This window comes from Schistocerca nitens, chromosome 9, assembly GCF_023898315.1.
Source record: "Schistocerca nitens isolate TAMUIC-IGC-003100 chromosome 9, iqSchNite1.1, whole genome shotgun sequence".
NCBI lineage: Eukaryota > Metazoa > Arthropoda > Insecta > Orthoptera > Acrididae > Schistocerca > Schistocerca nitens.
The window spans coordinates 128,262,319-128,283,104 of NC_064622.1; the positions used below are offsets into that span (position 1 = coordinate 128,262,319).

The 20,786-nt window shown below is 37.7% G+C and overlaps 1 protein-coding gene and 1 non-coding gene across 3 annotated transcripts in view; both read right to left on the reverse strand.

The window, feature by feature from the left end:
• The window catches only part of LOC126203504 (nuclear receptor corepressor 1-like), a 395,459-nt gene that overhangs the window by 228,484 nt on the left and 146,189 nt on the right, over nucleotides 1–20,786 (reverse strand). For both annotated transcript variants that reach the window (XM_049937831.1, XM_049937830.1), the window contains exon 4: nucleotides 14,161–14,299. In XM_049937831.1, coding sequence (XP_049793788.1) covers nucleotides 14,161–14,299 — 139 coding nt within the window. The remainder of the gene's footprint in view (nucleotides 1–14,160; nucleotides 14,300–20,786) is intronic.
• On the reverse strand, nucleotides 2,372–2,447 carry Trnas-cga (transfer RNA serine (anticodon CGA)). The gene has a single exon. It is a non-coding gene; the product is annotated as a tRNA-Ser (tRNA).

Here is a 20,786-nt window from a genome sequence, read left to right on the forward strand (position 1 = left end):
GAATACACACTACAGCAATATCATTTTTACCTCTCCCCGTGCCGTTAATGAATGGTGCGCGAAAAGAAGTCTCATTCTTTCCATTCTGTAGCCCTATAAGATCATATTTCTCCCTATAAGATCATATGTCTCTAATATTCTTCTCGTGATCATGATTTCGAACAGGCAATTGCGTCCTTTATGGCAAAACGGATCTTTGCTGAAAATGTTTAAAAATGAGAAAGAGTGACAGCTGATTTGGGAGAGTATTACAACATTGTTTCTGCATCTACTTGAGCTTAGGTTTTCGCCTGGCAACAATGGAGAGTTACAGTTAAGTGAGTAGAACGCGCTTTTTGTGTGCACCAGCAGCCTTATACTTCGGTAATGGCCGGGTCGTTTCCACTCATTAGCCACGCCTCCAGCGCTGGGATTCACATCAAACACAACTATACCGCATAGAAAAGACTTTAAGATACATGTGCGCAGATCCATGTTTAGTGTCAAGAAACAGGTTGCCTATCACGGACGGGAAAATTACTAAAAAAAATAAATACAAGATACAGTAAAAACGCAAGTGTGAGAAAATCTAGTTAATTGCTATCTTAGCAATCGTCCAGCACTGTGTCATGTACAATAGTGCTGAATTAATCTCGTTTCTATGGAAGTAAGAATGGTCATAGAAAGAACTCTAGTGGAGCTCTTATTCGTTCCTTAATCACTTGTAAGTTACTATCGACGACATATTGTTCGTTGGTACGCGTTTCAATGTTTTTTCTCCATTTTCATTGTCTCGCTGAGTTCACTTTTCTATCTTATGGTGCGTTTAGATGGAGCATATTTTTTGGCCTTACTTGGCTTCAATAGCGTTGCTGTCAACACTGCTGCAATGTGGCTGCAATAGACAACAATTTAGAGGTATGGATGGGCAATATTGCTGATGTTGCACGTAGTTGCCGACCTACTGCCGCGGGGTTGCAAGTGTCGTACACCACGGGTGGAGAATAACTGGCACTGCCATGGAGGTACGAAAAGGAGGGAGGTGGCAGTAAAGACTTACGCTGTGCGTTGTTTTGAAGCCGGAGTGGGAGGGGCCTGCCGGCATTTTAAGTAGCCCAAAACATTAGCAGACTATTGTTTACGAGTGCTTCTTGATCATTACTTCTGTCGGTGCGCGCAACTGTTTTAAATACTAGAAGTTATAGATCCTACAAGAATAACATTGTGTCAGGAAAGCAATTTCGAACGTTTTTCTATTCTTGAATGCGTATTTGCTCTAGTAATACGACACAAGAGTGACGCCACGGAAGTGACACCTCGGTGAACTATGGAGGGTGGTATGAATGCGGTGAACCTAATGTTTTGGGATAGTTAAAATGGCGGACACTGGCTTCAAGTTTGTTACATAATGCCACCTCCCCCCCCCCTTTTTTTTTAATACCTTCGTGGGTACTGCAGGGCAGTATTACCTCTGCCGCTGTCTGTGAACGCTTCCCTCTCGTTCTCACCTGTTTCCTACTTCTCTCACCGACAACGCTGCAGTCAGGTGCTCGGAATCACGCTTCATAAGGCATACAAAAAATTCCAAAGCCTTAAAACAGGCAAAAAAAAAGTTGTATAGGAAGACTATAAGCACAGGTGACTCTTCATAAACATGGTTTGCATTTGATACCACGAGTTTCATATTATCTCGAGATGTGATTGTAGCAAGAACTGATACTGTACCGGCAAACATTGGTATGTGATGGTAAATAAAATAAAATGTAAATAAAAATTATATTATTTAAAACTTCTCTTAATGAAATCTTTCAGTCCTACCAGAACACTGCACACTTCTGGTAGGGGCCATGAAGCTTATAGAGGAATAGTGGATTTTAAAGAAGCACTGTATAAAACTTCTGTACTCATCACCATAGCAAAAAAAAAAAACGACACATGATCGCCAATTGGGTTGTAACTGGTGAACAATCTCTCATATATGTATAGGTTTTAGCAATTTTTGAACCAATTGGTTATAGGGGATATTCGACATTGTGTTTCGACATTCTATTAAAATTCTGCAACAGGTGACTTGTGGTTCCAGCATAAGTTCACTAGTTAAATTTTCTCGAACATTCTAAAAAGAACGATCCACTAAGGGCGATTTCTCTTGTTCTTTCTAATGATTCCCTGTGTGACGTAACAGCAGCACAACATACTCACTTTCACTAGTTTGCAGTGGCCGCAATGTTGCCGAACAACGTTGTTGGAATATATTGTCAGGAATCGTGCAAATTTTATGGCTCATGTAAGTATACCTTTACTGGACACTTGGTAAGTTATCCTTGTATTTCTTATGGCACAACTTAAAAAGTGAGGAGAGCTGTCGTAAAACTTTCCGACAGATTAGAACTGTATGCCGGACCGGGACTCGAACCCGGAACCTTGCCTTTCGCGGGCAATGCTCTTACCCACTGAGCTATCCAGCCATCATTGACAGCTTCAATCTGCCAGCATCCTGCTACTATTTCTAAACTTATCAGAAATTCAGCGTAGCTGTGTGTACGATATGCCCACCTGCTATTCCGTACCATTCCTCGCTTTCTCTCCACCACATGTAGGCCTACATCATTTACTACGAAATAAAATTGTAAACGACTAATGACAAATCTAGTCAATGAACTATGGAATTATTTACATGCTATAAAATTGTAAATGACTAATGACAAATCTAGTCAACGAACTATGGAATTATTTACATGCTATCAGATTCTTATTCTTGGAAACAAAGATCATTTTCTGATAACAATTACAAAATAATTTTCCTTCTTTTGAACCGTAAATTTCTGGGATCCCGCACCGATATTGGTCAGAAACTCTATGAATATTTAAGTAAATAATTATGACAAAAGTATGCAATGGTGATGAAACATCTTAAAGGTTGCATTGGATCTTCATAAAAAGATGCGAGTTCCCACAGCTTGCAGCAGGACACAACCAAAGATGATCAAAAGGAGAGTACAACACAAAACTCAATAGTAACGGCGACACTAAAATACCCGCTCTGTAAACAGCAGTCAGGTCGAGAAGTTTTCTTCAAAAGTTTGCTGCTTGTATGACGCTGTCGCACTGGACACGTTTCAATGCTGCCCACCGGTGAAATGCAAACCTACCTGCTCGTGCATCATCAGTACATAGCGAAGACTTTTGCTGAAAAACTCCACAATTTCAACTTGTTATAAAGGTGACAAACAGAAGTGTAGTTACCTGAAGTCACTTCGTAATAATCTGACTCTCATACCTCCATGCACATGCTATATGCTTCCATGTGAATTTCCTGTGGGTTGGCGGCTTCTAACCCAGCTGGCCTTTGCCTATTTTTGATATTTGCAAGAATATCCTACCCTTTGCTAACACATTGGTCCTTTACTTTGTGCGGCAGTCGGAAGGATAGACATGGTGGTTATCCTTTTCAACACATGTGAGACGATAATTTCCTCTCGCATACTCCCTTTATCTAATTATTTATCTCAAACTCAGTTATATGCCGAGATTCTGTCTTTTATTGACCTCAAAATGACCACAATGTTCTTGCCATCTGGCCGTCCATCATTTTCAACACAATACTGTAGCATTAAACACTTTCACCACATTTATAGAACACAGAAACGATGAAATAGGTGAAAACATCTGCTAGCGACGTGCTCATATTACACAAAGAAAGATCACGTAGCCTGTAGGAGAAGTAGTCATGAAATTTTAATTAACACCGCGAAAAAATAAATTTACGTCTATTTGTTTGTTGTCTGCCATCCTGATATGCACAAAAATTTCACTAGCTTGTGAATCGGGTCATGAGTTTCAAATTATATTTTGACATAGAAAGGAAATTTGGTTCTCAATTTTTGCTGAAGAAGATTGTGATTTGAAAGTTACATCATTATCTTGAAATAAAGATGACTTCAGGAGATATAACACAACAATATTTTCTTAGCATGTGAAGAACATATTTTCTTTATTGTGTCACACTGGCACATCTTTGAAAATCTAATAAACTTTCTGATGAGATGTTTAAAAAGAAGAGTAGTTCTGAAAACTAATTTGATTCAAGCAACCAAAATTACATATGTTTAACAAATGACAAGGAATTGGAGCAATAAATCTCACTGTATCTCGAATTTATCTATCATAACATTTTTATTAACAGACAATTATTAATTTTTTTCATTCGTGTAAATGGATAAAGTTTCAATTAAATATTTTTATCTGTTATTGATGAATAATGAATAAAAAATTTTATCTGTATTTGTTCTTTATCAATCAAATACATTTTGCCTCGCACTGTGCAACCACGTGTGGGTCACTCGATGGACCAACCTCCAACAGGGTTCTACAGTGTAGCACGCCGCTCTAGGAGCCAAAACAAAATGTTGCAACCCATTGATAATGTAGAGTGGAATGTGGAAATTTGATTTTGACAGCTGTGGAAATGTATAATGGCCAATGCAGATAGCTAAAGAAGTCACCTGGTTTGGTCTGACACAGCTGTAACATTTTCGTTGTTTCCAAAAATGAATTACCACACAGCACTGCAATTTATCAATAGTTGTTTTGACCACAATTTATTTTAAAAACAAAGCACTTCCAATCAATGGTATCTGTATATAATATGAAAGAAATGTCATTATTTCCTTTATCAATGGGCTGTCTCATTTCATTTTGGCTACTATGGCAGCATGATATGGTAATGTGGCATGGGGATTTCAGTATGTATCAGGACTGCAGACACTTGCCTGAAGAATAAACAAAAAATTCTGTTGCCTTTTAGCAATGTCAGTGATACATATGGGATATGAGATGCCAGACTAACCTATGGTTCTTGAACAGGAGCAAGAGATGTTTCAGTAGCTGCCAGGCCTCGTAACATTAGCCAAAATGGCATTGCTATGCTAGTACTGTGAATGGCTGAAAGCAGGGGGAACTATAGCCATTATTTTTCCCACAGGCAGACAGTTGAATGACAGCATCCTATTGGGTAAAATATTCTGGAGGTAAAATAGTTCCCCTTTTGGATCTCTGTGCAAAGATTACTCGGGAAAATGTCATCAATAGGAAAAACAAAACTGGTAGTGTATGGGTCAGTGTGTGGCAAGCCAGCTCCTTTAATAAGATAGGTAGGCAAGCAAATTCAAAAAGGGAAATAGATATGTTAAACTTAGACATAGTGGGAATTAGTGGAGTGTGGCAGCAGGAAGAACCAGACTCTTGCTCAGGTGAGTACAGAGATACAAGTACAAAATCAAATATGGATAACACAAGAGTACGTCTAATAATGAATATGAAAATAGGAATGTGGGTAAGTTATGCACTATGAAAGCCAAAACAGACACAAAGACAATATCCACAACAGTAGTACAAGTTGATATGCTAACGCTGCAGATGATGGAGAGATTGAAAGTACATACAACGGCATAAAAGAATTTATTTGGATAGTTAAGGGATATGAAAATTTAATTGTAATGGGGACCTGGAATTCAATAGTGGCATAAGAAAGAGAAGTAAAAATAATAGGTGAATATTGGCTGGAGAAAAGGAATGAAAGGGGAATCCCCTGGTAGAAATTTAGACAGAGCGTACTGTAATCACTGCTAACATTTGATTTAAGAAATGTGTGATAAGGTTGTATAAATGGAATAGACCTGGAGACATTGAAAATATGATGATATTGATTTGGGGACCAGGTTTTAAACTTTAAGATATTTCTGAGGGCAGATGAGGGCTCTTACCATAATTTATTGGTCTGCAGATTAAAACTGAAGAAATTGCAAAAAGGTAGGAAATTACGAAGACGTGCTTCAATAAATTGAAAGGAACAGAGGTTGGTAATAGTTTCAGAAGGAGCATTAGATAACGATTAACTGAAACAAGGAAAGGCGTACAACAGATTGTGAATGGGTGGCTTTGATGTGACGTAATAAAGGCAGCTGAGGATCAAATTAGTAAAAAAGATAAGGCTAGCAGAAATTATTCAATAACACAGGAGGTATTAAATTTAATTGATAAAGGGACAAAATATAAAAATACAGAAAAAGAAGCAGAGAAAAAGGAATAGAGACATCTAAACAAAACAAACTGACAAAGTGCAAATGGCTAAGCTGAAATACATAAGGACAAGTCCAAGGCTGTAGAGGCACGCATAATTCCAAAAAAGGTAGGTGCTGACAAGAATGAATACTGATAAACCATCAGTTTAATGAGACAACAAAAATATCCAATAACTGATAATATAATGTAAATAGATAGATAAAAAAATCTAGTCACCAAATAACAGCAGGAGAACACACACAAAAACGGATTTAACTTTTACAAGCATTCAGAGCCAATGGCTCCTCCTCCTGCAGAACAGTTGAAGGGGAAGGAAGAGGGGTGAAGGAAAAGGACTGGAGAGGTTTAGGGAAAGGGATACAGTTCCGAAAAGTCACCCAGAACCCCAGATCAGGGTAGATTTACCGAATGGGATGAAAAGGAAAGAAAGTCTCCCCTGCTCTGTTGATAGGGCATATCCTGAGGCATCAAGGAAATGTCAAACTGATTATGGACACAAGTGTGTGGGATAAAAGTTGTAGGGAAAACCAGGTGATGAACACAGCAAGCAGGTTCAAGTGGATGCTGACTGATGTACCGTAGTTATTCAGAGATGAAGAGACTTGCGCAGTATAGACAAGCATGGAGAACTGCATCACATCAGTCTTCAAAGTGTAGACAAACCACCACCAGAACAACAACAACAGCAAAAACAATAATTAAAATTTTATGATTACCTGTCACAGGCTGGTCAACTTTCATGAAGACCTCTCTATAACCCTACATGTCTACTAGATAGGTATACCTAGAGCTGGTTTTAAGTTTGAAGCAAGAACTTCAGTTGTCAAAGGGAGAAGGGTGCTAGAGGTGACCAAGTGCACAATATGAATACAAGATGCATCATAATTAGTGACACAAACTGACAGGGTGAAAGTATATGATAACTGAAGCAAAAACATTCCTGTTAACACAGGTCCACAAACGAGCCGTATGCAGGATAATTGCAAATGTGTATCTACGAGCCACCAATAACTTTAGCATCAAATGTTGTCATAGATAGTGTAAATGTCAATTTATCCACAAGTTTCCATTTAATTGTGCTCAAATTCCACTCAAGATAAATCATAAGAAGAAAATCAATACCACTTTAGTAAGTTACATGTGGTAAACAGAGTTTTTCAAAACTCAGGAATGACTGTTTGGACTGTCAATTTCAGCCACTGAAAGCAATACCTCTAACTCAATACATTTAATTTCTATTCTCCAAGAGATTGCTAAGTTAAAGGTTAGAAAAATTTCGATCTCATGTTTTTATCCAAGGGACAAAACTGTCAATATGTATACCAAACCACAGTAGAAATTAATCAAGACTTTATTAACAGAATATTTTTCTTTCATATCACGTACAAATTTTGAGTTTTCCTTTTGAATTAAAATACATAACAATTTGACTATATTTAACAATTTGACTATATTTATCAATTTTCAACTACTTTCAGAGAAAATTTTCTAAAATTTGCCTATGTACTCTTGAATTTTCTTAGCATTTAACATACAACTAGTGCATTTAAATGACGTCTTACGTTTAGCATGTTATAATAAAAAGAGATTTTTTTATACTTCCTATTTCGCATTTTCTGATACACAGTGAAATAATTTTTAAATGCTAGAATTAAATTGTTCTGATTATTAAAATAAAAATAAAACCAAAATTTTTATTTTTATTTTGTCAACTCAGTTTGATATACATGTTTACTGATGCTAGAAAAATAAAATAGGTGTAGTTCTTTCTACTGTCATTAAAATCCTTTAAAGGTACTAGAAATTGTCCTAAATGGGATGAATATATATTTTTTTTTTTACTATTTACCAGAATAAGTTTCAGAAATTCATTTCTTGGGCGCTTCAGTCTGGAACCGAACGACCGCTACGGTCGCAGGTTCGAATCCACTCGGGCATGGATGTGTGTGCTGTCCTTAGGTTAGTTAGGTTTAAGTAGTTCTAAGTTCTTGGGGACTGATGACCTGAGATGTTAAGTCCCATAGTGCTCAGAGCCATTTGAACCATTTTCATTTCTTGTACAGTGAAATTTCTGCGTAGTAATTTCTGAAATAAAACTATGGCCCTATTTACACGACCACTAGAATAGATATCTTTTTCGGGATCCTGCCAAGAGCCAGATGAAAGGCAACTAATGTCTCGAAGGGGGACGTAGGGAAGGGGGGGAGGGGAGGTATGTCTACGTCGCTTGCGTGGAAATACAGGGCGTTTCAAAAAGAAAGAGCAGATTTCAAACATTTATTTCTCAAAAACTACAAATGATAGAAACACAATTCAAACGTTTCTTGTCAGAGAAAGGTTCAAAGTTTTTCAATGGTCCGCGCAGAAGTTCCATGCAAATCCGCAGTGGCGCTGGCGTTTGTTTGTAGGAAAATGGCGACGACACCACAGGAACGATCATTTTGTGTGCTGCAATTTGCAAAGTTAGAGTCCATTGTTGGTGTGCAACGTGCATTCCGCCGTCAATTCAACAAACAGCCGCCTCGTCATAAGCAAATTTATGAGTGGCATCACAGATTCGTAGAAGATGGTTGCATCTGCAAGCGAAAAAGCACGGGTCGTCCACGCACATCGGATGAAAATGTCGAGCGTGTCCGTGCAGCTTACGAAAGGAGCCCTAGAAAATCCACGGCACGGGCAAGTCACGAACTAAACATGTCTAAAACAACGGTATGGCGCGTTCTGAGTAACCGTCTGCACATGAAGCCGTACAAACTGCAGTTATTGCAAGCATTGCGTCCTGACGACCACAACAAAAGGTTCGAATTTTCAACTGCAATTCTACAGGACATGGAAGAGGACAATTTTGCCGAACGATTAATTTTTTCAGATGAATCAACGTTTCACATTTCTGGTAAAGTTAATCGGCATAACGTACGAATTTGGGCGAGTGAAACTCCGAGGGACGTTATTCAACATGAAAGAGACTCACCAAAGGTTAACGTCTTTTGTGCAATTTCGGTAAACAAAGTTTATGGACCTTTCTTTTTCATGGAGAAAACTATCACAGGAACCATTTACCTGGACATGTTAGAAAACTGGCTATTTCCTCAACTTCAGGAAGATTCAAATCACTTCATCTTCATGCAAGATGGCGCCCCACCACACTTCTCTGAACCTGTACGACGGTACCTAAATAACACCATTCCAGGACGGTGGATTGGAAGAGCAGGAGCACAAGATCAATGTCATCGTCTGTGGCCTCCCAGGTCACCAGACCTTACACCCTGCGATTTTTATTTGTGGGGGTACATAAAGGACTGTGTTTATGTCCCACCTATGCCCGCTACTCTTCAAGAGGTACGACATCGAATTGTTGCGGCCGTGAATTCGGTAACTAAAGACCAGTTGCGTCGTGTGTGGCAAGAAATGAGATACCGGTTTGATATTTGTCGTGTAACAAATGGTGCTCATATTGAGGTACAGTTTTGATATTTGTTGTGTAACATTTGGTACTCATATTGAGTGAAGGACCGTTGGAATTGTGTTTCTATCATTTGTAGTTTTTGAGAAATAAATGTTTGAAATCTGCTCTTTCTTTTTGAAACGCCCTGTATGTTATTGAACAATCCCTTGATATACCACTTTCATCGTCTAGTTGTTCGTTAACTCCTATGTCCCTTGTGCAACACGGGCGTTACTCGGCAAATAAATAAGAGAACGACTAGACTGCAGAACCCTCTATGGCATCTTCCTTACTGAGTAATTCAATAAAATATTTTAGGGTAGGTTGCGTCATTATGAAACACTGAAACTAACTATAAAACAGACGTTTTGACCGACTGAAGTTAGTCGCGCTGACGGGAATCGCTGCAAAGTCGGTCGAAACATCGGCTTTAGGTCTACCCACTCGGTAACTAGTTTGTGTGTTGTGAAAAAAAGAGGTTTTTGACGCTCGTGCTTCTTGAAATTGAGCAGTGAAGTTTCATTTTCTTTTATATCATTGACGCATCGAATTTCTCGATGAGCACCTTCAGAAGTATTACAAAACAGACGCATATTCAACTTCTGGCGGCTGCCTCAGACGACTTCCAATGTTTTCTTCGTTCACATTCCGCTAGGAGTGGTTGTCATTTACGCTTACCTCACGTTTAATCATATCTGTGATAAAGAATTCTCAGTTACAAATGTTATTAACAACCCAACGGTCCAAGGGCGATGTTACAACCATACATCCAAGGCAGATGGGCACGAAGACAAACCTGTAAGGCTCAACTGCGATCGAAATCGTAAACACTGTATCCAGTTTCAATATGGGATAGTCACTTCTGCACACTAGTTTACAAATTCGAACATTTCCTTCGCTGTTATCTCTGCGCAAACGCAAACAACAGACGGGTTTTTCTTGTGACTGAAGTAGTATTATAAAAATGACAAAACTGTCGCAAGCTGAAATGCTGCCTACGCATTGCCGGGTTACGAAAACGTGCAAAGTGTTCAAGGAAACAAGCTCTGCTTTGACGAAGAACTTTTCCAGCCACGCCAGAGAGAGAGAGAGAGAGCGGCTAGCGTTGCGCGCGGTTGCCATATCTCCGTGGGAAGTCGAGGAGGGTGGGGAGGAGAGGGGAGTCACTGACCTTCGGGCGTCCCCTCCCACTCCTACTACTTGGCCGCAAACTCAACGGACAGGCCTGCCTGGCTCTGTGAGTGTGTGTCCCACTTGCGTGCCTTCGTCGAACGGGCAAAGCGGAGTTCACGACCGCCACAACGTCGTTAGTACCCGTGGCGCAGACGCCGCTCGCTCGTCTGCTGCCCGTGATGAAGGGAAGACCACCCACTGGCGAAAGGGCTGCCGATCGAAGCTTTCCCGATAACCATTTAAAGCAAATGCCGGAAGCAATCGCGTGCCGAGAACTCGAACGACTGTTTGAGCTTCTATAGATTCCAACATTTGCGTAGAAATTACATGGGCCTTGTAAAATCTCCGCTGCCAGTATCTTTGTCGAGGCCTTTGTTCCGAATATCTTTATACAAAAAATACCCTTCTTTCGAGGATAAAAACAATAGGAAACACTAAAATGTGATAGTTCTGTTACAACCTCTGATTTCTTTAAAAAGGATGGAATATGTAGTAGTAAAATTATGCAAAGCATCCACACTGACAATAAGTTTAACACAAAGCAATGACACAATGTGCATAACACAGAAAAGCACATAATACTAAGTTTTTCACACTGACAATGCCATGAGGATCACCATGCGATAAAAAATACCACTGCTGTGGATAGACAGTGACTTCAGAGATTGTAGGTACAATACAGTATATGCAGAGGCTATTGTTAGCAATCCTAAAACAGCCACAGGAAAGTACATCAAAACAATGAGCGTGCACAAAAGTGTGGCTTGCCGATGGTACATCAAGTGTGTTTAAATGTAAAACAAATTTTTATATAAGGCACATTCAAATTATTATTTTGAAGTGAAATATGCACCATGGTGGAGCATTCTAACATTGCCTTTTGTTAGAGATTAATACAAAACTGAAAAGTTGCACAGAAATAAAACCATTATGGGTTCTACTTGAATCAAATCACATTAGTGACAGAAATTCACTAATGTTTTGATTAGAAAGAAATTGTCACAGGCAGAAATAATTAACGATACACTATTGACATGTTCTGAGACATTGAGGAATCACCAATTTAGTATTGGAGGGCAGCGTGGAGGGTAAAAATCATAGAGGGAGACCGAGAGATGAATACACTAAGCAGATTCAGAAGGATTTAGGCTGCAGTAGGTACTGTGAGATGAAGAAGCTTGCACAGGATAGAGTAGCATGGAGAGCTGCATCAAACCAGTCTCAGGACTGAAGACCATGACAACAACAACATTGAAGCAAATCACACTATTGAAGTCAATCATTAAAATTGTTCTTGGAGTGGAGGATTATAGTAGCTGTAACACAGATGGTTGTTTATCATATAGCTTAATTTAATTACCCCATTATTCCACCATGACATAAAAAAACAATCATATGACAAAAAAAAATACCAGGCAACAACCCCCCCCCTCTTCCCACAAAAAATATCTAGATCACAGTACAAACATAAAGATCATGAAAACCCATGTTAATTGAATTCATGGTTTGTTTATATCTATTATGATACGCTGCAACTCTACAAGAACACATATTTTGCTTGGAAAGGTCTTTGAGAGCAGCTCTTCTTAGATACAATCTATATTACATCACTTAATGAATAAAAAGAGCCACCTGGATCCCCAGTTGCAGGTTGCCTACCTAACAGTATTCAGGGGAAACAAAAATTTAATTTTCAATATTTCATATAATTATTGACCTGTCATAATCTAACCATTAAGAGGCATAATCTTACCCTACAGGTTTAACACAATACGTCAAGTATTAAAGTTGGGAACTGTGTATATGTCTTAAGAAAGACTAAGTCACAGCACACAAATTAGCTGGACTACATTCATCCAGTATTTAAGAATGAGAGCACTTAATGACTTCCACCGAACTTTACATACATTTTCAAATCTTTTCAAATTTTTTTCTCAACAGATATACATCTCTCTCCACATCACACACAAAACAACAAAAAGAAAATGTTTATTGCTTACTACATTTTCACTGACACAGTAAAACTTCAGCATGAGGCATGACGTTTTAATTCACAACTTCTTTACTATTAACTTCACTCACAATATTTTTTTGCAGGCAGAACCCACTTATACCACTGTACATACCTGCAAAATTATATGTAATTGACCACTGACCATTGAAAAAGAGTTGGGCTACACTTATTACATGATCTTTCTCAAAGTAGATTATGTAACAAAATATAAAGACAAGGCAACATACTGCAGCTTTGTGGAGATTCAATGTGGTAAACAATGCACTGCTAAGCCTCACACATCCAGATTGATAAGATGAAGACATATCCTCCTCCTTACTAGCTACAACTGAATGAATAATATAAAATGTGTGTGTGTGTGTGTGTGTGTGTGTGTGTGTGTGTGTGTGTGTGTGTGTGTGCGTGCACACATGCGTGCTATTGCGTGGACTTTTCTATGAAACTGAAACCAATGAAAAATTATGAAAAGGACATCAGTTTAACATCTCTTCAACACCAGTGTTATTGGAGACAAGTTAAAAATTTTAATATTTAACTATAGCATGCAAAATTTTGTTTAGTGGTTCAAAAAACTGATTTGCTGGACATGAACAAGGGCTATTCAACAATAAAATATAAGGATTTTTTGCATTATTTAATTAGCTAATACAAAAATTTATTTTCCTTGTCCATCCTGAAATCTTGCAACATACCTTTCCATAATCAATAGTATTAGAGTAACGAGACTGTACCACAACTAGATGAAATGACAAGGCCTGGAGTAATGGCAGGTTTCCAAGAAATTGAATTGTTAATACAGCCTGTCAACATCACATTGTATACTTCATGTAAAATACAACACTACACTGAAAAACTAGAGAAAAAAATTATAAAGCTGACACTGTAGAAATTAAGTGAAGATGGGGACTGGGAGAAAGTGGGTGGTGTCTTGCAGCCTCATTATTGTAGCACCTATCCAACACAAATGATTATGATTTCATTTTGATTCACATAGATGCTCTTATTTATTGCAAATTGTAGGTTTACTTAATTTTTTGTCATATTTCTCTACATTTCTCTATTCTGCACGTCTTCTCTTTACCAATTCAACAAAATGTTTGTTTTCATGCTATTTTGCTACGACCTAATGGTTTACAGATTCTCTTCATCCTTTATCATTGTAAACAATGCCTAATCACATTGAAAACCTTTACCACACGAGTTATTGCAGAGAATACACCATGAGCCTGCACGATTCCCATTCCAGTATATTTTTCAAGGAATCCTAATTGTATTTTATCTTTCTGCTAGAAGCTAAATGTGGACACACACAATGTGTAATTTCAAAACACTTATGCCATTTATGAAATTTTACATACACATCAACCACAATATAATTTTCTGCAGAATAATTACTTGGGAGTATATGAAGTTTCTTAAGCTCACTTAAAGGGAAATTGTATAAGTAAGGCTTTCTGTGACTTACCCTTGTGTCGATACGCAGAGGTTGCTGCACATCCGGCTTAGCCTCTCCGAGCCGCATTCTCTTGTACGGTGGACCAATATCGTAATGGACAGTGGGTGCAGATGCCACCAAGGGCATCGCTTCACGCACCTGGTCGGTCCTAAAGCAAATGGACTATGTGTATAATATTGCTGCAGAACATTGCAACTGTGATGATATAAAAAATGTTGGTTACAACAATACTGTTTAGTTCTGACTTAATGGTAAATGTTATTTATAAAAATATGACTACACATAACCATCAAAGAGCTAATACGAGCTTTTAACCTGGCAAAACTGATAATGTGGCGTATTTATAAAATTGTGAAAAAAGTATAGAGACAGGTTTGTGTAGCGGACAGGCTCCTACGGGTGAATGATCACTTAAGAGCTACAGTAGCAACAGTGCTTCGCACAATTTTAATGTATTTCAGAGCTTCTCATCTTTAGCATTAGTTTTGGCAACTGACTTTATTCAAAAAGCTCAAGTGGTTAGATGAATCCTCCAGGCACTTGAATGTGATTTGCAGAGTATCCATGTAGATGTAGAAGCAACAGCTTCAAAAAGTGCTTCTTGTGTAGTAACACAAAAAACGTGCTCATATGTTCACTAACTGAATGTCAAAATGTGTGTGTGTGTGTGTGTGTGTGTGTGTGTGTGTGTGTGTGACCGAACTGCAGAGGTCATTGGTCCCTAGACTTACACACTACTTAACTAACCTAAACTAACCTATGCTAAGAACAACACATACACACACGCGCGAGGGAGGAGTCGAACCTCTGGCAGGAGGTGCCGCGCAGTCAGTGACATGGTGCCACTAACCACGCGGCCACTCCGCGTGGCAACTGAATGTCCCAGTGCTGCAAATGTAGTTCCTATGTATACTTATTAGGATGTAAGGCAACAGCTGGTTTCAGTAAACAGATGTATAACAGCACAGTGTGTGTCTTACTGAAGCAAAAGGACTAAGGGAGGGAAATAAAGGGATTAAACACACGAGTCCTACACCTCTCTCTACAGTATTGTGTTATGTTGCATTTTACATACAGGTAAATAATTTTACTACTTATGGGAGTCATGTGACCCTTCCCAAAGAAAGTCCCCATTTAGATACAACAACATGAAGGAACAGAAGTTCTAAGTTACTGTGTTTTTACCTTCAGAGGCACTTGGGTGTATGATGGATGGGGTTATAATTAATAGTTGTTCTGTAAACAAAATTAGACAAATAAAAAGAAGATGGTCTGATGTTTCATAAAATTAAATCCATATTTAACAACAATACTGCTGTGAATTTTATAGCACATTATGAAGTTGTGCTGTTACAGTAACTGTCACAGGAGTGAAAAATGACACTCTACACATGATGCACTTACAGGCAAAGAGCAGTTCACTCGCACTCTAGAATTACAAAAAGAAAAGGCAACTAATTTCTTTAACTGGTGCTAATGAGATTTATTTATAAATTCCTACCGAACCATCATTGTAGGAATGGTCTGCTTTAAAATCATAACGTGATCTCCAAGCATGAGTGCAGAACAGCTATGAAAAGAAACTTACTGAGAGACTCAGATGGGAATAAAACAGTGTGAATTAATGACTGGCAGAATGAATACCACACGGCATAAAAAGTTTAATTTTAATTACATAAAATACATACTTATTTATTAATTGCTTACGCATACTAGCTTCTGTCGAGCACACGATCATAAAAAACAGTGACCATCAAATTATTGTTTTGAGTGCTAATGGTGGCCATAGTATGAAAATAATCTGTGATGGGAGTGGTAAGAAACAATCCTTTAGTTCCAAAAGATAGAGAAACAATTCTTTTCCATTTGTGCATTAATTTGCTTATCTCTTGTTGGCTGTCTAGAAGCTGCATGCCTTGCTGATGACAAAAATATAAACCAAGAGTTTACATTTAAAGTCGATAGCTAAGATTATAGCTGGAAACGTTACCAATTGGCACATTTTTGCAAACTGATGAATGATCAGTTTTACAAAAACTTGTATAATGGACTTGACACAGATAATGATGTCCTGCACCAAAATAACAATTCTTAATCATGCACTCAATGAGACCCAACGTGTAAAATCCCTTTATGCTCAGATTGATAACGTAATGAAGTACAGTCAAAACAGTAATAAGCTGATCAAGAAACTCTGCTTACATTAGTAGCATAGTTTGTAGTTAGAAGTAGGTGTCATTGAGAAGGTCTAATGACAAAATACTACCATATTTTGCATAATTTCACGCCCTATTGCGCTACAGAATTATCTTCTGGAGAAAAATAGTTGAAGTAAATTAAGTATTCACACTAGAAAACTGAGTAATAAGAATAGTGTGTACAGTAGATAGCCACACTGCTTGTGAAGCCCTTTTCATATACCTTGGTATTCTTACACTCACTTCCCTGTATATTCACTTCCCAATACTTTTTGTGGCTAGTGACGAAAACCAATTTCAAATGAATTACCATTTACACAACCACAGTACAATTAACAACAACAATATCCATACAGACACTCTTCATGCATAGATTTCTGAGTGGAGTTCTCTGTCCTGGTACAGTCAGTTTGTTTGACAAGCACAACTGTAATGCAAGGAAAGAAGGGCACATATTTGAAGACTGTATTTTGTAGGTGCAGTCACAAATGACAATGGAGGGATGAATGAACAGATACATGACTGGAAGTACAGTCAGAAGCTGACAAGTAGGTACTTACAATTCTTTTATTCCATTCTTCTGTAATTTAAACCACAGCAACAGTGAGGTATAAATCGTCAGTGAAACACGAAATCTGATTAAATTGGCAAAATTCGTGCACACGGCCTACAGGCTGGTAGAAGTATTTTCCACAGAAGATTGGTACATGTCGCTTATCTCAACAGAATAAATGGTGGCATTAGGGAAGAGTGAGACAGGCTTGGGGCAATATTTATCAACCCAAATAAGTTTCTGAATGATAAATGTTTGGGAAAAGATGGCTTACATTTTAAGAGGTTAGGCTCTATGAACTCCAGTAAAATGTTTATCAACACGTAAAAATCCTAAAATCAGGGGAAACTGGGAGTGACAGATCAAAGGTACAAACTGAAAATAAAAAATATAAATATCAAAGAAAGGACACCTATCAAATAACTGTAAACAACAAAAATGCTCTAGTGATGCAGTGGAATATCAGAGACTTAAAAGCAGAAAATACGCTAATCTGCAGTCTTGTAGTCTGCAATACGTTATGAAGTAAGAGAAAATTTTAATTATTTAGATGAAAATGTTGTGTTTGAGCGTTGCTTTGCAGAGTTATGTGATCTGAATAGAGTGGTGCCGCGCGGGATTAGCCGAGCAGTCTAAGGCGCTGCAGTCATGGACTGTGCGGCTGGTCCCGGCGGAGGTTCGCGTCCTCCCTCGGGCATGGGTGTGTGTGTGTTTTTGTCCTTAGGATAATTTAGGTTAATTAGTGTGTAAGCTTAGGGGCTTATGACCTTAGCAGTTAAGTCCCATAACATTTCACACACATAAATACAATAGAGTGGTTATGTCAGTCTACAGAATTCCTGTCTGCACTCCAACAACAGTGTTCTTAGCTAAATTCCAGTGTCTCTTAGAAATATTTTAAAAGAAAGTAAGAAAAAAAAATGTGATTGCAGCAGGCTTAAACATAAATGGATATTGCAGTGGCTGTGTTATTCACAATGGGCTAAAATCATACAGATATCTTGATTTTGTTATCCATGTTAAATGATATGAAGCTATATTTTGAACAGTTGAACTAACTGCTAAAAAAGGGCATGCATTCATCCTCCAACATAGAAACATGACAAAGCAGTGCGATCAGTTGTTCAGTCAGAGTTAGGAGCTTAAGTCAAAACTCAAGAGATACAGAAAATTAGATTTGAAGTGGAAATTATACTAAGTCCTGTTCAGATGTCCAATGGCTTCAATCAATTTTTCTTAAATGTAGCCAAGATCAGATGTAGATACGGCAGCCCATCAAGAAAAGGCAAATTTCCTAAGCTTTGAACACAAAGTGAACTCACATTTTAAGCAAATTGAAAAAAGATCATGCAATCAGATATGGACAATGAAATATTGTCTTCAAACAACAAAACCTCATCTGGGTGGGATGAAATACCCACATCTATAACAACTGGGATGTGTATCACATCAATTCACTACCTCTATCAGTTACAATAAACCAATCTTTAGAGCAGTGATGTTTCCCAAATAAAGTTAAATACACTGAGATAAAACCTTAAGCCATGGCATGTGATATTTTCGGTTCTTATATCAATTTTATATATGGCACGAGCCACTCAGCTTCAGCTATTGTAATTCACGACCATATGATGTAACACGTTATGACGTACCTCACAAATATTTTCTACAATAAATATTTTGTTATGTCTGTAAAAATAGTTTGTAACCATTTATAAACATTTTTAGGGCCCACTGAAGAATATATTTTTATAAATATCGAAACCTACATCAAGGGCTAAATAAACCTTTGGTTTGCAACTGGCTGACTGATGTTTCAAGCTCTTCAAATATATTCAGTTGCTGAATCGCAGTCATGTTTAATATTTTGAGGTAAAATCATTATTTAAAAAAGGGCCAACAGAAGATAAGAGGAACTACCGTCCTCTCTCCCTTGTACTGGTCTTCTCTAAAATGTTTGAAAATACTGCAGGAAAACAAATTCAACACTTTCTTACTATAAAGGAAAAAAACTATAAAAAGCAGTTTGGATTCAAATAGTGAAAAAGCACTGTAAAAGCCATCAATTAATTTACTCAAAAGATACGCTCCTTGTTAGGTACAGGTAAAAAGGCACATTAATATACAGTGATCTGATGAAAGCATTTGATTCAGTGAACCACTTCTTACTTCTGCACGAATTACAGAATCAGGGCACTGCTTTACAATGCTTCAAATCTTATCTAACACATGGGAAACAAAAAAGTAATCTTAACTACACATTCAAGAAATCCCTCCTCAAACTGGAAACCTATTTCCCAAGGAGTCTCAGAAAGTTCGACATTGGGTTCCTATCTGTTCTTTCCAGTCCACAACCCCAACCCCCCCCCCCCCACGCCACTAATTTACGATTCATTCAGTTTTATTTGCTGATGATACATCAATTCTAATTGAAAATAAAGTGCCTGAAATAATACCAGAAAGTGTTCAAAATGCTTCATAAAAACTTAAATGTTGTTTCCATCAAAATGGACTAAAACTAGATGCAACTAAAACCAAAATGATGCAATATGAAACTAACAGAGTGAAATACAGATAACTTGAAATCTTGGGAAAAATTTAATCTGGAATGCACAATTTGCTGCAAACATAGACATCAACCTGAAATATAGTTTATCACTGCTATTTTGAGTCAGTTAATTCGTTATAGCATAATCTTCTGGGCAAATAACAAATGAAAATAATTTGGCACATGTCTGTTGCCAAACAATGGGAATCCTGTCTAACACTGTTACAGTATGTAAAAATACTGTCCATTCCCTCTTTGTACATCACGTTGGTTTTTATTATTATTATTATTATTATTATTATTATTATTATTTATTACAAAAACCAACATACATTTGACACTTTCTGTTCCACCACAGCTACAGTAATCGCAAAAGAGACAGTTTTAAACTTCCAATAAGTCATTCTAAATTCTATAACAAACATCAGAGTATATGGCGTTAAAAATTTAGAATAATATAAATGGCAGTAATATATTTAACATGGAGCTGAAAAGTTTCCTTCTTACTCTTCATAAAGTGCAATTAGAATACTGAAGAATTCATAGAGGACAGTTCTGCAATTCGAATAACAGAATCATTTATTTCTTTGTATACTGAAAACTGCAATATATTTTTCTGTAGCTGTATTTAAGATATGTATATAAAACAATTTTAACTTTTCATTTGTCTTACAATGTTCTTAATTGTAAGACTTGACATGTCTCTTATACATCAATCAATTCATCTGAAAATTTTATGCACCAAGATGAAATGATCACATTACACATTTATCCTTATCAAATAATTCATAGTTGAAATAACTGACTCTGCATTGCAAATCCATGTAGACTGTGTGACAGTCAAAAAAAAAAAAAACTTACACTGTTCACTATGTAAGCACAATTCTCCTTGCCCACAGAACATGTGCTATGAACCAGCTGCAACCAAAGTGATGGTTATTGTGGCTTACGATATCAATGGGTTAATCCTGCATCATACTGTACCACTGGGACAAACTGTCGATGCAGCCTACTACTGATATTTTTTGTGATAACACCTTCATCCTGCACTAAGAAGAAAGTGATGGTACCTTCTGGCACTGCACACCATCATGCTTCAAGGAAATGCACAGTGCAGGCCCCATGCAAGATCTGCTTACATGGGGGTGGGAGGTACTGGAAGATCCACCATACTCACCTTGTATATGAGTCCATGTTCACCAAAATTAAGGAAACTATTTGTGGCAGACACTACAACACAACAGAACACATCCTCCATGCCACAGGGCAGTCCTTGCAAGACATCGACAGTGTAGGATGTGCTGACTGTGAACGACGCCTTCCATGTGTGGGGGAG